Raw genomic sequence first — 16,717 nt, 5'->3', positions numbered from 1 at the left:
GTATCCCAGGTAGGTGACTGTCCATCAATGGCAAGCAAGGAGGTCCAGAATGAGTTGCTTGTTCTCTCTGCAGGTTCCTCTCAGGGCGCCCTGGATGCCGGCAGCAGGTCCTCCACCCCTCTGCCAGTGACCATGGCACCTGATGAGGCTGTAATGACTGGGGAGAAGCCAGCCATGGCACTGTCCACTCCCTCCCAGGTGGGGCCAGCACAGGTTCCACTGGCCAAAGGACGACTGCCAAGGTCATCAAGGCCAACAAGGCACCAGAGTGAACAGGCTGTCTCCAATGCTGCTGCTAGCGAGGTGAAGGGTTGTGCAGGGGCACCAAACGTAAGTTTGAGGCACCATGAGCACAAGGGCAACTGGGCACATGTGATGTTCTGTTGTGTAATGTTTTTGTTTATGTTTATTGATTTGGGAATGAGGACCAGAGAAGATTATGTTGGTTTGATTAGATTGTCAAAATGGGATAAAATTTGTTTTTGTCGTAATGGCCTGAGTATACTTCACCTTTTGTAATAATTATAGTCTTCAGAAACGTAGGATTGTAGCTTTAAGAATAATCCTGTGTTGTAAGATCACATGACCTGTATAAACCAATGAGTAAGCAGCATGGGGAGCCTCCAGGAGAGAGTTCTTCCTTGGTTATGGAGTTAGATTCGCACATGTAGCTGCTGCTGCTGTCTTACAAATAAAGTTAAATGTGTCCACCAAAAAAAAGTTGCCTAGAAGATCAATTCTATAACAAACTGAGGCAATGAGGATGAATCGAATCTGGTGCTATAACTCGCTGAGAGATTGTGAGTATGTAGGATAATTAAAAAGAAAGGAAGATATACTCATTCTAGATGCCATGGTTTGGCAGAATTGATCCCTTTGAACTAGCCACAGACTGGTCTCAATATATAGAACATCTTCCGTTCTTCTTTCAAGCCAACAAAATCGTGGGGGAGGAAGAGTGGAGAGCGATTCTCCTGAGTATTTGTGGGAGAAAAACCTACAGATTAACTCGGAGCTTGACGGCTGCCAGTGCCCTGATTCAAAACCCTTCAGTGAATTAGTAGACCTCGTTAAGGGACATTTCTAACCCAAGCCCTCGGTCACAATGCAGAGGTTCAGGTTCAATTCATGGAACAGAGCCCAGGGAGAGACCATTGCTACCTATGTGGTGAAATTATGTGAAACGACAATATTGTGAAACCCTGGATGACATGCTGAGGGATCGTTTGGTATGTGGCATGCAGGAGGATGCTATTCAATGAATATTGCTGGCTGAAGCAGAACTTGATTTTAAGAAATCTTCAGAAATAGTGCTTGTGATGGAAAGCGCTGTAAAAGATTCACATGCAGTTCAAGGGGTGAAAAATGGCATCGTTCTCCTGGTTGGGCAGGACCAATCAGCCAAAAGTGGCGCGAAAAGCCGGGACTCCACTGCACAGCAGGAAATGGCCTCCGCTAACTGAAAACCTAGATGAAACAGCTAGCAGCAAAGTCGAAAACTAAAATTTATTAATGTGGAAACAATCATACTCCTAATGATTAGCAATTTAAAAAAGGTGGACTGTTATTTTTGTCACAGAAGTGGACAAATATTGAAACATTGCAAAATGAGATTTAAGCAGCCTTCCAGGCAACTTTCGAAGTCCACTGAAGTATATAGTGTAGAAGAGCCAGAAACAATCAATTCTGACATTTATGCAACATGAAAGTTGGGAAGACAGAGCCAATTATTGTCACAGTGCAAGTGAATGGTAAACCCTTAAAAATGAAAATAGACACGGGCACTTCTACAGATATTTAAATGAAGGTGGTCAACAATTAAATTTGAAACAAAATACTGCCATGTTAAAAATGTACACAGGTAAAGAAATCCAAGTAAAAGGTATCACCGGAGTAACAGTTCATTACAGACATCAATTGGCACAGCTACCAGTGATGGTCATAGAAGGTGAAGAGCCAAACCTTCTAGGTCGCGATTGGTTGAAAGAGATTAAATTAAACTGGTCCGAAATCTTCCAGTTGTATGCAGGGGGCTGACAGAGCTGCTAAAAAAAATGACATTCTTCAAGGATGAACTTGGAAAAATCCAAGGCCCACAGACCAAGGTTCTCGCTTCTCGATAGCAAGACTGATACCATACACCCTGAGAGAGAAGGTTGACGCTGTGTTGAAGCGGTAGAGAGGCTGAGTGTCATGAAAGCGGGTCAGTTCTCAGAGTGCGCAGCACCCATAGCCCCTATCCTTAAACCAGACCACAACATCCGGATCTTTGGGGACTATAAATTAATGGTCAACAAAGCAGCCAAAATGGACAGGTACCCTATTGCCAAGATTAAATACCTCTATGCCAAACTAGCAGGGGGGACAATGAATACAAAGTTTGGCATGAGTCACGCGTATCAGCAGCTGGAGCTGAATGATGCCTCCCGAGAATTTGTGACCATAAATACCCACAAAGGGTTATATCAACATACACACCTGCCCTTGGGTGTTTCTTTGGCTTGTGCCATTTTTCAGAGCACGATGGAGAGCTTGCCGCAAGGACTACCTCAAGATGTGGTCTGCCTGGATGAGGTACCAATAACTGGATTTACAGAAAAGGAACATTTGGCTAATCTAGAGCAAGTCCTGAAACGATTTCTAGAAGCAGGAGTGCACCTAAGGAATGAAAAATGCACTTTTTAGACAAATGAAGTCATTTATTCAGGTAGATGCCCAAGGGTTACACCTGTTGATGAGAAAGTTAAAGGAATCAGAGAGGCACCTGCACCTAAGAACATCTCTGAACTTAAACCATTTTTAGGGGTGGTAAATTATTATAGCCGATTTCTACCAAATTTATTAATGGTTCTAGTCCCTCTACATTCACTGCTTCTTATGACACAGCAGTTGGTAAAGGCTGTTTTTTAAAATCCCAGAGGGAAACTTTAAACAACTGTCATAACCTATATTTTCAAATGGTAAGTTTTGAGTTGCAGCTCTAAATTCAGGAATAAGACCACCAGTTCTTGAGAGGTTTTTATATCAAACTACATGAGACATTTATTAATTTTCTCAAGTTAAACATATATACATGGCAACAAATTACTACTATCATAACTTTTTAAAAAATTCCCAAAATAATCTCCACTAAGGCAACAACGACCAATAAACTTAACCAGACACCAGGCAAAGCATTTTCACCTTACAAATTCAAGATGAGGTTCTTTTGCAGACAGTTGTAGGCTTGATGTTACATTCCTCTACCCTGTACGCATAATACTACTTGCTGTTATACCCAGCACTTCTCTTTGAATGTAAATTCTCATTGTATCTCCAGGCCCTTTGAACTACAACTTTTCTAACAATAAAAACCCTTTCATCGTACCAATTTTATTAGTAATATAAACATATTTCTTGGTAATTTCTAGCTAGTACAAGATTTCACCATCCTTCTTGAAAGCTCCATTCAACAAAATGCAAATGTACTCTACATTACTGTTTACATCTTAAAACTACTATACAATCAAAGCACCCAGACTAGCTGACTTTAATCCAATTAAACCACACACAGACACACCCACAGACTAAACCTCTATTTTAAAAAAATAATTTCCAATAACATTATATACATTAATAGCTTCATGGCACTGCAACCCCAAGAACATGTGTTCATTACAGTCAAACAGCTCTTGCACTTTTCAAATGTGTTAGTGCATTATTACCTGACAAATGAATTAGTGCTAACTTGCAATGTATCCCCCTATGGAGTGGGAGCAGGACTATCTTACAAGATGGACGATGGTACAATAGGCCATGTATCCATGACTCTTACCACAGCTAAGAAAGGATATTCTCAGTTCGAAAAGGAAGGTCTGCTGATTACTTCTGGTGTAAGAAATTTTCACCAATATGTGCACAGGCGACATTTCACGATAGTATCAGACCACAAACCAGTTTTGGGTCTGTTTAGCGAGGAAAAGGCTGTACCTCCCATAGCTTCTGCATGAATACAAAGATGGGCCCTAATTTTGGCAGCATATGAATACATCTTTGTACATAGACCAGGGATTCATTTAGGAAATGCTGATGCCCGAAGTCGCCTTCCTTTGCAACACAACAATGACCATGTCCCAATTCCCCAAGAACTCGTATTAGTGATGAATTTCCTGGATTTCTCATCAATCTGTGCCAGGCAAATAAACTGGACGAATCATGATCCAGTCCTGTCTTGAGTGAGAGACCAAGTGTTTCATGGTTGGTCCCAGGAACCAGTGTCTGATGTATTGAAACATTTTTCAACGGAAGGCACAAGATGAGCAGTCAAGATAGTATTCTATTTTGGGGTACACGAGTAGTAGTTCCTTCACGAGGAACGGAACCACTCTTCATAGAGCTAGACAGTGCCCATACAGGAATCTCACGTATGAAGACGATAACATGAAGTTATCTTTGGTGGCTGGGGATGATCAGCGATATTGAAAAGGTGGTAAAAATCTGTGTGCAAGGTCAACAGTTGCAAAAGTTGCCGGTGGCAGCCCCATTCCACCCATGGGAGTGGCCTTGTAGACCCTGGGTGAGATTGCAAATAGATTACGTTGGTCCTTTCCTTGGAACCATGTTTTTACTGATTATAGATGCTCATTCCATGTGGCTAGATGTTTGCGAGGTGAAGTTGCAAATGGCAGTTGCTACTGTAGAAAAACTACGCCAAAGCTTCGCCATCCATGGATAGCCAGAGGTAATTGTCTCAGATAATGGTACTACATATACAAGTGCTGAATTTCAACGATTTGTCAGCCTCAGTGGGATCAACCACATAAAGACTGCATCGTACCATCCATCATCTAACGGACTGGTGGAAAGAGCAGTGCAAGCTTCTAAGGCAGGAATGAAAAAACTAACAGGTGAATCATTGGAAACTAGACTTGCTTTTTTCCTGTTTCACTACAGAACAACCCACTACACTACGACAGAGGCAACACCTGTATAATTATTAATGAGGCGCCATCTTCGACCAAGGCTAAGTCTGATACCTCCCAATTTGGAGGGGAAGGTGGAGAAAAGTCAAGGGAACCAAAAAGCAACTCATGATTTGCAAACACGAGTGACAATTTACTGATGGAGAAGCAGTGTATGCAAGGAATTTCGGTGGAGGACCGAAGTGGTTACCTGGTAAAGTAAGCTCTGTGACCGGACCATTGTCATACTACATGAGAGTGGTTGGCCGGAGCACCCATAAGCATGTGGATCATTTAAGAAAAAGGGCGATACCCCAACAAAATGATGTTCCACCTGCAACCATTGCTGAACTTGTAGTTCCCATTGAAGTTGCTCAACCAAGGACAGACATGCCCAATGTCTCTGTTAGAGTGGAAGGCCATAAGACCATAAGACCATAAGACATAGGAGCAGAAATTAGGCCATTCGGCCCATCGAGTCTGCTCCGCCATTCAATCATGGCTGATAAGTTTCTCAACCCCATTCTCCCGCCTTCTCCCCAGTACCTTTGATCCCCTTACCAATCAAGAACCTATCTATCTCGGTCTTAAATACACTTAATGACCTGGCCTCCACAGCCTTCTCTCCTACTAATGGAAACATCTTCCCCACGTCCACTCTATCCAGGCCTTTCAATATTCTGTAAGTTTCAATCAGATCCCCCCTCATCCTTCTAAACTCCATCAAGTATAGACCCAGAGTCCTCAAATGTTCCTCATATGTTAAGCCTTTCATTCCTGGGATCATTCTCGTGAACCTCCTCTGGACCCTCTCCAGGGCCAGCACACCCTTCCTGAGATACGGGGCCCAAAATTGCTCACAATATTCTAAATGTGGTCTGACCAGAGCCTTATAAAGCCTCAGCAGCACATCCCTGCTTTTATATTCTAGTCCTCTCAAAATAAATTCCAGCATTGCATTTGCCTTCCTAACTACCAACTCAACCTGCAAGTTAACCTTAAGAGAATCCTGGACTAGGACTCCCAAGTCCCTTTGCACTCCAGATTTCTGAATTCTCTCCCCATTTAGAAAATAGTCTATGCCTCTATTCTTCCTACCAAAGTGCATGACCTCACACTTTCCCATGTTGTATTCCATCTGCCACTTCTTTGCCCATTCTCCTAACCTGTCCAAATCCTTCTGCAGCCTCCCCGCCTCCTCAATACTACCTGTCCCTCCGCCTATTTTTGTATCATCTGCAAACTTAGCCAGGATGCTCTCGGTTCCTTCATCTTGATCGTAATGTATAAAGTGAAAAGTTGTGGTCCCAACACTAATCCTTGCGGAACTCCACTAGTCACCGGCCGCCATCCTGAGAAGGACCCCCTTATCCCCACTCTCTGCCTCCTGCCAGACAGCCAAACTTTTATCCATGCTAATACCTTGCCTCTAACGCCATGGGCTCTTATCTTACTACGCAGCCTCCTGTGCGGCACCTTGTCAAAGGCCTTCTAGAAGTCCAAGTGGATAACATCCATTGGCTCTCCTTTGTCTAACCTACTTGTTACCTCCTCAAAGAGTTCTAACAGATTTGTCAGGCATGACCTCCCCTTGATGAAACCATGCTGACTTTGCCCGATTTTACCATGCACTTCCAAGTATTCTGAAATCTCATCCTTAATAATGGACTCTAAAATCTTACCAACGACCGATGTCAGGCTAATCGGCCTGTAATTTCCCGCCTTTTGCCTCACTCCCTTCTTAAACAGGGGGGTTACATTAGCGATTTTCCAGTCCTCTGGGACCCTCCCTGACTCCAGTGATTCCTGAAAGATCACCACTAACGCCTCCATTATCTCTTCAGCTATCTCCTTCTGAACTCTGGGGTGTAATCCATCAGGTCCAGGTGATTTATCCACCTTCAGACCTTTCAGTTTTCCTAGCACCTTCTCCTTGGTAATGGCCACCATACTTACCTCTGCCCCCCGACTCTCTTGAACTTTGGGGATGTCACCCGTGTCTTCCACTGTGAAGACTGATACAAAGTACCTATTCAGTTCCTCCACCATTTCTTTGTTCCCCACTAGTACTTCTCCAGCGTCATTTTCCAGCGGCCCAATGTCCATTTTTGCCTCTCTCTTATCCTTTATATATCTAAAAAAATCCTTGCAATCTTCTTTTATATTACTGGCTAGTTTACCCTCATATTTAACCTTCTCCCTCCTTATTTCTTTTTTAGTTGTCCTCTGTTGGTCTTTGTAGGCTTCCCAATCCCCTGGTTTCCCACTGCTCTTCGCCGCATTGTATGCTTTCTCTTTAGCTTTTATGCTGTCCCTGACTTCCCTTGTCAGCTATGGTTGCCTCGTCCTCCCTTTAGTATGCTTCTTCTTCCTAGGGGTGAATTTTTGCTGTGTCTCCCAAATTACTCCCAGAAACTCCTGCCATTGCTGTTCCACTGTCTTTCCTGCTAGGCTCATTTCCCAGTCAATTCTGGCCAGCTCCTCCCTCATGCCTATGTAGTTGCCTTTAATCAACTGTAATACCGTTACATCTGATTCCAGCTTTTTCCTCTCAAATTGCAGGGTAAATTCTATCATATTATGGTCACTTCCTCCTAAGGGTTCCTTCACCTTAAGCTCCCTTATCAAGTCTGGCTCATTATACATCACTAAATCTAGAATTGCCTGTTCCCTAGTGGGCTCCACCACAAGCTGCTCCAAAAAGCCATCTCGTAGTCATTCCACAAATTCCTTTTCTTGGGATCCACTACCAACCTGATTTTCCCAGTCTACCTGCATATTGAAATCCCCCATGATCACTGTAACCTTGCCTTTCTTACACACCTTTTCTATCTCCTGGTGTATCTTGTGCCCCACATCCTGACTACTGTTCGGAGGCCTGTACATAATTCTCATTAAGGTTTTTTAACCTTTGCGATTCCTCAACTCTACCCACACAGATTCTACATCATTTGACCCTACCTCATTTCTTGTACTCGATTTAATTTCATTTCTTACTAACAAAGCAACCCCACCCCTTCTGCCAACCTGCCTATCTTTTTGATAGGTGTATATCCTTGGATATTTAGCTCCCAGTCCTGATCCCCTTGCAGCCATGTCTCCGTAATGCCCACATCATACCTGCCAATTTCAATCTGCACCACAAGCTCATTTACCTTATTTCATATACTGCGTGCATTCAGATCCAACACCTTCAGTCCTATATTTCCCGTCCCCTTTCTCATTGTCATCCCTTTATCTGATGTGCTTGAAGTTAGATTCCTAGCCCTTTCCAAACACTCTGTCCTATTTTGTGTTCTGGAGACTTTAATAACCTCTCCTGGGCTCCCCTTTCTTTTCAGTTTTTTCATAATTTTCCATGAAGTTGAATCCACCCCCGCCACACTCTAACCTGCTGCTTTGTTTCCCATTAGTCATGCTTCTTGGAGTTTTTCCCCTTCCCTTTCCACCACTGCCCCCCCCCAATTTTCTAGTTTAAAGTCCTGCTGACCATCCTTTTTACCCTTTTTGCTAGAACATTGGTCCCAGTTTGGTTCAGGTGGAGACCGTCCCAACGGTACAGATCCCTCCTGTTCCAATACTGATGCCAGTGCCCCATGAAATGGAACTCCTCTTTCCTGCACCACTCCTTTAGCCATGTGTTTACTTCCCTTATTCTCATGTCCCTATGCCAATTTGCACGTGGCTCAGATAGTAATCCGGAAATTATAACCCTTGAGAACCTGTTCTTTAATTTAGTTCCTCAAACAGGTCCTCTTTCCTAGTCTTACCTATGTTATTTGTCCCGACGTGGACCACAACAACTGGATCCTCCCCCTCCCTCTCCAATATCCTTTCAAGCCAGTCAGAGATGTCCCTCACCCTGGCACCGGGCAGGCAACATACCATGCGGGACTCTCGATCCTGCTTACAAAGGAAGCTATCGATTCCCCTAATTATAGAATCCCCTACAACTACCACTTGTCTTTTTGCTCCCCCCTCTTGAATGGCCTCCTGTGCCATGGTGCCGTGGTCAGTTGGCTCATCATCCCTACAGCCCTCTTCCTCATCCACTTAGAGAGCAAGTACCTCGTACCTGTTGGACAAGGTCAAGAGCTGCGGCTTCTCTGTTCCTGAACACAGGATCCCTCTACCTGCCTCACTTGCAGTCACACTCTGCTGACCCTGACCACTTGCCGGACTTGAGGTACTTAATCTACCATGTGTGACCACCTCCTGATACAAAGCGTCCAAGTAACTCTCCCCTTCCCGGATGTGCCGTAGCGTCCGGAGCTCAGACTCCAGCTCATCAATTCTGAGGCGGAGTTCCTCCAGCAACCAACACTTGCTGTAGATGTGGTCACTGCAGCTCGCAATGGGATCTACCAGCTCCCACATCATACAGCTACAGCACATCACCTGCCCAGCCATCTCTACTTAGATAATTAATTTATTAATTAGCTTTGCAGTGTTTTTTTTTCAAATTTGGTGCAGATTTCCTACCAACCAATCAGGTCACAGCTTTCCTGTGACATCACTTTTTCAGTTTTGGCTTCAGTTACTCTGTGCCCTGAGGTTACCGCTCTGGTGCTCCTCCTCCGAGTCTGCTCCCTAGAGACAAGACCGCGAATCCCCAAGATATGCTAGATTTATACTCACCGCACCGGTGCTCCTCCCCCCGAGTCTGCTCCCTGGAGACAAGTCCGCGAATCCCCAAGGTATGCCAGATTTATATTCACCGCGCCAGTGCTTCTCCCTGGAGACAAGACCAAGAATCCCCGAGGTAAGCTAGATTTATATTCATCGCTCCGGTGCTCCACCCTCCAAGTCTGTTCCCAGGATTACTCACCAATCAGCTGCTTTTTCTTTAAATCCACTTTCAGAAGAGTGCTCCTCGCAGGTCTGGTGCACTCCTGAAGGCACTGCCTCTTCCTTTTTCTCTTTTTTTTCGGTTTGAGGGGGAGGGAGGGATGGAAACACTACTGCAATGTAACGTTTGGGGCTATTCCATTCTTTGACAGTGGGTCCTCCTCGATTCCCTCCTGAGTCGCGGTGGCTGCGATGACTTCTCCCAGAACGCTTCAGTCACTTCTCACCAGCGCCCTATGTTGGATGCCCTTCCTCCTGTTGAGTGCAAGAGTCCTTCCCCTCCGTTCCCTTCTGTGTCGCAGTGGCTGCGGTCACTTCTCCCAGAATGCTTCAGTCACTTCTCACCAGTGCCCTCTGTTGGATGCCCTTCTTCCTGTTGAGTGCAAGAGTCCTTCTTCTCGGTTCCCTCCTGAGTCGCGGTGGCTGGAATGACTTCTCCCAGAATGCTTCAGTCACTTCTCACCATTTGCCTCTGTTGGAACCCCTTGTGGTTTCAATACATCTCTGCATATAGATGCGACACCCTCAAAGCAATGTGTGTGCAGTCAATGACACCCTGCACTATTGGAAAGCCCATTACCTTGTGAAGCCATGTGCACACCCCACATTCTTCTCTCAGGATAAGAGAATGCAATGTATTCCATCTCCTGTGTTTCAGTGCAAAACTGACCTCTTGTATGCAGCAGTGGATAGTGAACTGCGAGATGTTGGGGATGTTGTTTGCCACAGTCCGGAAGGACCCTGGAAGAAGTGAAGAAGTTCATGGCAATGGTCACCTTTACAGCCACTGGCAGTGCTAGTATTCACCCTACTCTGAGGCTGCAGGTCTACCTGCTACAGGTGGCAGATTTCAGTAAGCATTTCCTCTGGGATTGTTCCTTTGTTGAGGTTAAGATAAGAACCTGGGTGGATATGGCCTCCTGCTGAAAGCCCGTCTCCCACCCGCCCCCCCGCCTTCCTTCCTCTTTGAGCAGCTTGTTCTCCTCTATTATAATGAAGAAGAGTGACATGGATTTGAAACGTTAACTCTGTTTCTTTCTCCACAGACGCTGCCAGACCTGCTGAGCTTTTCCAGCATCTTCTATTTTTACTAATGTTCTCGCCTGTGTTCCCTGTGTTGCTTCTGCACAATTTCCCTATCATACTGCAATCCAAGTGGGATGGTAACTACAAAACCCATAGAGACTAAATTCTTATGAGCAGAACCTTTGAAGTCACAACCAAGGCCTTTACCACGTTCAACATCACTCCTTAAAATAGTTACCAACTTTAAATAAGAATACAAACCACCAAACATCTCCATTAACTCAGAAACATTCAGGAAAAATCAATCTGCAACTAGCCTGAAAGTAAATGGCGATCCCTTTAAATAACAGTGGTGTGGAAGGTGTCCTCCCTGCTGCTGAAAGCATGTGAGGTTAAAAGAGGGTGTTAGCTGAAGTGTCATAGTTGAAAATGGGACTGCATCAATCAATTTTACATACTGGCTGTGATTTTCCGTGCCCGCTGGCGTTGGTGGCATGAGCTCGGTTTCACAACGGCTTGAAACCAGTTTGTGGTCATCCACTCAACCTGCTGACAGCAGGCCATGTTTCCCACTATTAGACATTGGGAACCTCATTGTAATACATCAGCAGATCATTATTAGGCCGGCCCACCAGAATCATCCACCCCTCTGCTGCATCATCCGTTTCCCGCTGATGCGTTTTACAACAGAATATAAAAGGTGTGAATTTGGCAGGCTGCACTTTGAGAGGAACTGGAAGGTGAGTGCACAGTAACATTGCGGAGTGCTTGCTGTTGCGGCGACTTGTGTGGGGGAGACAAGAACTGCCTTGCAGATGAGGTGATTTGTTGGGGGGGGTGGTGGGCAAGGGCAGCCTGCTATTGAGGTGACTTCTGCGGGGTAGTGGGGGGGTGGGGTGCGGGAGTCACGGGCAGCCCTGCCATTGAATATAGTGCACGAGCATCAGGGTCGGGGTGGGGGGGGCCGTGGGCATGTGGGGGGTGGGGGGTGGTAGGGTGGGCAAGGAAAGTGGCCACGTTTTAAGGAAACCTGTATAAAGTGACCATACCTCTGCAGCTGAGATAGTTCAGGTGCAGCCACATTGATATGACTGGAGTCGGGCTTCTAGCTTATATGCCCACTCAAGCAATGCAGAGGCATCAAAGTGCCACCAAGTGGTCCAATGCTTTTTGCCCATCTGGCACAGACTGTGTTATAGAGTTGATTTTCCAGGCAACCTTCTTGTTGGAAACATTGAACTTTATTTACAAGACAGCCATAGCAGCTACATGTGTGTACCTAACTCTATAACTAAAGGAGAACTCTCCCTTAGAGGTTCCCTGCGCTGCTAACTCATTGGTTTACACAGATCATGTGATCTTACAACACAGGATTATTCTTAAAGCTGCAGTCCTATGTTTATCAGGACTATAATTATGACATTCCCCCCCTTTAACTTTTCTGTACATTTTATATTTGCAAGGATATTTATCTCATGACATTACAATATTTACACAGGTCATGTCTTTCAAGTAGTTTCATGATCCATGTGGAACGTCGTAGCTCCATGACTTCCGATTCTTTGACAGGAATCACATTCTCTGGAAAAACATTAACATCAGGTACCTCATTAGGCACATGCAGTTCAGTGTCTTCCACTCCGACAGAGACATCGGGCATATCTATCCTTGGTTGAGCAACTTCAACAGGAACCACAGGTTCAGCAATGGTTACAGGTGGAACATCATTTTGTTGGGGTATCTCCCTTTTTTTTAAATGAACCACATGTTTACGGGAGATCTGGCCCTCCACTTCCACGTGGTATGACAATGGTCCGGTCACAGAGCTTACTTTACCTGGTAACCACTTCGGTCCTCCACTGAAAATCTTTACATACACTGCTTCTCCATCAGTAAATTGTTGCCCAGGACTATGCAAATCATGAGTTGCTTTCTGGTTCCCATAACTTTTCTCCACCTTCCCCTCCAAATTGGGAAGTATTAGGCTTAGTCTTGTTCGAAGAGAGTGCCTCATTAATAATTCTGCAGGTGTTTCTCCTGTTGTAGTGTGGGGGGTTGTTCTGTAGTGAAATAAGAAACAAGCAAGTCTAGTTTCCAATGATTCACCTGTTAACTTTTTCATTCCTGCCTTAAAAGTTTGTAATGCTCTTTCTGCCAGTCCGTTAGTTGATGGATAGTACGATGCAGTCTTCATGTGGCTGATACCATTGAGGCAGCCAAATTGTTGAAATTCAGCACTTGTAAATGTAGTACCATTATCTGAGACAATTACCTCTGGCAATCCATGGATGGCGAAGCTTTGGCGTAGTTTTTCTATACTAGCAACTGACATTGGCAACTTTATCTCAAAAATGTCTACTTGGAATGAGCATCTATAATCAGTAGAAACATGGTTCCAAGGAAAGGATCGACATAACCTATGTGTAATCTCACCCAGGGTCGACCAGGCCACTCCCATGAGTAGAATGGGGCTGCTACCGACAACTTTTGTAGCTGTTGACCTTGCACATAGCGTTTTACCACCTTTTCAATATTGCCATCCATCCCTGGCCACCAAAGATAACTTTGCGCTATTGTCTTCATTCGTGAGATTCCTGGATGAAATGCTCACCTTGTGTCTTCAGTTGAAAAATGGTTTCAATACATCAGAGACTGATTCCTGGGAACAACCAACAGGGCTGGATCACAGTTTGTCCAGTTTCTTATCTGCCTGACACAGACTGGTGAGGAATCCAGGAAATTCATCACTCTTGGGGAATTGGGACATGGTTGTTGTGCTGGTGCAAATGAAGGCAACTTAGGGCGTCGGCATTTTTTTATTATTCGTTCAAGGGATGTGGATGTCATTGGCTCGGCCAGCATTTGTTGCCCATCCCTTCCCTTGTTCAGGCAGCCTTAATCCACATTATTGTGGATTTGGAGTCACATGTAGGCCAGGTAAGGACAGCAGATTTCCTCCCCTGAAGGACATTAGTGAACTGGATGGGTTTTTACAACAATCAACAATGGTTCCATAGTCACCATTAGACTTTCAATTCCAGATTTTTATTGAATTCAAATTCCACTATCTGCAGTGATGGGATTCAAACCTGGGTCCCCAGAGCATTATCCTGGGTCTCTGGATTACAAGTCCAGTGACAATACCACTATGCCTCCCCTTGCTATATGAATTCCTGGTCTATGTACAAAGGTGTATTCATATGCCACCAAAATTAGGTCCCATCTTTGTAGTCATGCAGAAGCTATGGGAAGTATAGCCTTTTCCTCACTAAACAGACCCAAAAATGGTTTGTGGTCTTTTACTATCGTGAAATGTTGCCCATGCATGTGTTGGTGGAAATATTTTACACCAAAAATAATCAACAGACCTTCCTTTTTCATCTGAGAATATCCTTTTTAAAGTTGTGGTAAGTGTCTTGGATACATAGCCTATCGGCTTCTCTGTGCCGTTGTCAATCTTGTGAAATAGTACCGCTCCTGTTCCATTGAGGGACACATCTTAGGCTAGCACCAATTCCTTTGTCAAGTCATAGCGCACTGGCAAATTTGAAGAGTGCAAGAGCTGTTTTACTTGTATGAAGGCTTCTTCTTGAGGTGACTCCCAAGCCCAGTGCTGGTTTTTCTTTAGCAGTGAATGTAGAGGGGCTAGAACCATTGATAAATTTGGTAGAAAACAAATGTGATAATTTACCATCCCTAAAAATGATTTAAGTTCAGAGATGTTCTTAGATACAGAAACATTTCTGATTGCTTTAACCTTCTTTTCCACAGGGTGTAACCCTTGGGCATCTATCCAATGGCACAATTAGATGACTTCATTTGCCTGAAAAGTGCATTTTTTGTTCTTTAGGCGCACTCCTGCTTCTAGAAATCATTTCAGGACTTCCTCTAGATTAGCCAAGTGGTCCGTTTCCGTGAATCCATTATTAGTACATCGTCCAGATAGACCACAACTTGAGGTAGTCCTTGTAGCAAGCTCTCCATCGTTCTCTGAAAAATGGCAAAGGCCGAGGAAACATCAAAGGGCAGGCGTGTATATTGATATAACCCTTTGTGGGTATTTATGGTCACAAATTCTCGGAAGGCATCATCCAGCTCCAGTTACTGATATTCGTGACTGATGTCAAGCTTTGTATATGTTGTCCCTCCTGTTAGTTTGGCATAGAGGTATTTGATCTTGGGAATAGGGTACGTGTCCAGTTTGGCTGCTTTGTTGACCATTACGTTATAGTCCCCACAGATCTGGACTGTCTGGTCTGGCTTAAGGACAGGGACTACGGGTGCTGCCCACTTTGAGAACTGAACTGCTTTTATGATGCCCAATCTCTCTCATCAGTTCAACTCAGTGTCAACCTTCTCTCTCAGGGCGCATGGCACCGGTCTTGCTATCGAGAAGCAAGGGGTTGCTGCTGGGTCCACGTAAACCTTGGTCCGTAGGCCTTAGATGTTTCCCAGTTCATCCTTGAAGACAGTATCATATCTTATTTAGCAGCTCTGGCAGCCCCCTGCGTGCAACTGGAAGATTTCGGACCAGTTTAATTTAATCTCTTTCAATCAATCATGACCTAGAAGGCTTGGCCTTTCATCTTCCACCACCATCACTGGTAGCTGTGCAGACTGATGTCAATAATAAACAGTTACTTTGGTGACACCTTTTACCTGAATTTCTTCACCTGTGCATGTTTTCAACTTGGCAGATGTTTGTTCCAAATTTAATTGTTGAGCACCTTTAGTTAAATGTCTGAAAGTGTGTTCTCCTATTACAGTGGTGGAAGCACTCATGTCTACTTCCTTTTTTAAGGGTTTACCATTCACTTGCACTGTGACAATAATTGGCTCTGTCTTCACAACTTTCATGTTGAATAATGAATAAATGTCAGAATTGGTTGTTTCTGGCCCTTCTACACTATGTACTTCATTGGGCTTTGATTGTTGCTGGAAGCCTGTTTAAATCTCACTTTGCAATGTTTTAATATGTGTCCATTTCTGTGACAAAAATAACACTCCACCTTTGCAAATTGCCAATTGTTAGGAGTATGATTGTTTCCACGTTGATAAAATTTAGTTTTTGACTTTGCTGCTAGCTGTTTCATCCAAATTTTTGGTTAGCGGGGGGCTGTTTCCTGTTTCATGGTGGAGTCCTGGCTTTTTGAGCTACTTTCGGCTGACTGTTCCCACCCAACTAGGAGAACAGCGCCATTTTGTGACCCTTTAATCGCTTGTGAATTTCTTATAGTACTTTTCATCGCAAGCACTTTTTCTAACGCTTTCTTAAAATCAAGATCCACTTCAGCCGGCAATCTTCACTGAATAGCATCATCTTGCATGCCACAGACCAAACGATCCCTGAGCATGTCATTCAGGGTTTCACCAAAATCACAATATTCCATTATTGTTTTAATTTCACCACATAGGTAACAATGGTCTTCCCTGGGGCTCTATTCCTGAACCTCTACATTGTGACTGTGAGCTTGGGTTGAAAATGTCCCTTAACGAGGTCTACTAATTCACTGAAGGTCCTCAAATCAGGGGTACGGGAGGCCATCAAGTTTTGAATTAAACTGTAGGTCTTGCTCCCACAAATATTCAGGAGAATCACTCTCCTCTTTTTCTGCCCCGTGATTTTGTTGGCTTGAAAGTAGAATGAAAGATGTTTTATATACTGAGACCAGTCGACTGTGGCCGGCTCAAAGGGATCAATTCTGCCAAACTATGGCATTTCCGATGAGTATATCTTCCTTTCTCTTTAATTGCTTAGATACTCACAATCGATGGATGAGGGACAGCACCGGATCTGATTTATCCTCATCGCCAGTTTGTTATAGAGTTGATCTTCCAGGCAACTTTTCTTGGTGGGCACATTTAATTTTATTTACAAGACAGCAGCAGCAGCTACAGGTGTG

The 16,717-nt window shown here is 44.3% G+C and overlaps 1 protein-coding gene across 1 annotated transcript in view; it reads right to left on the bottom strand.

The window, feature by feature from the left end:
• prkn (parkin RBR E3 ubiquitin protein ligase) overlaps positions 1–16,717 on the bottom strand; it is a 1,436,618-nt gene that overhangs the window by 818,927 nt on the left and 600,974 nt on the right. The window contains exon 4 of the mRNA XM_041208007.1: positions 12,588–12,594. Within this exon, the coding sequence (XP_041063941.1) occupies positions 12,588–12,594 (7 nt within the window). The remainder of the gene's footprint in view (positions 1–12,587; positions 12,595–16,717) is intronic.

The sequence above is a fragment of the Carcharodon carcharias genome, chromosome 2, assembly GCF_017639515.1.
Source record: "Carcharodon carcharias isolate sCarCar2 chromosome 2, sCarCar2.pri, whole genome shotgun sequence".
Lineage (NCBI taxonomy): Eukaryota > Metazoa > Chordata > Chondrichthyes > Lamniformes > Lamnidae > Carcharodon > Carcharodon carcharias.
The sequence above is the reverse complement of the archived record's forward strand: the minus strand, read 5'-3'. Positions and strand labels throughout refer to the sequence as shown.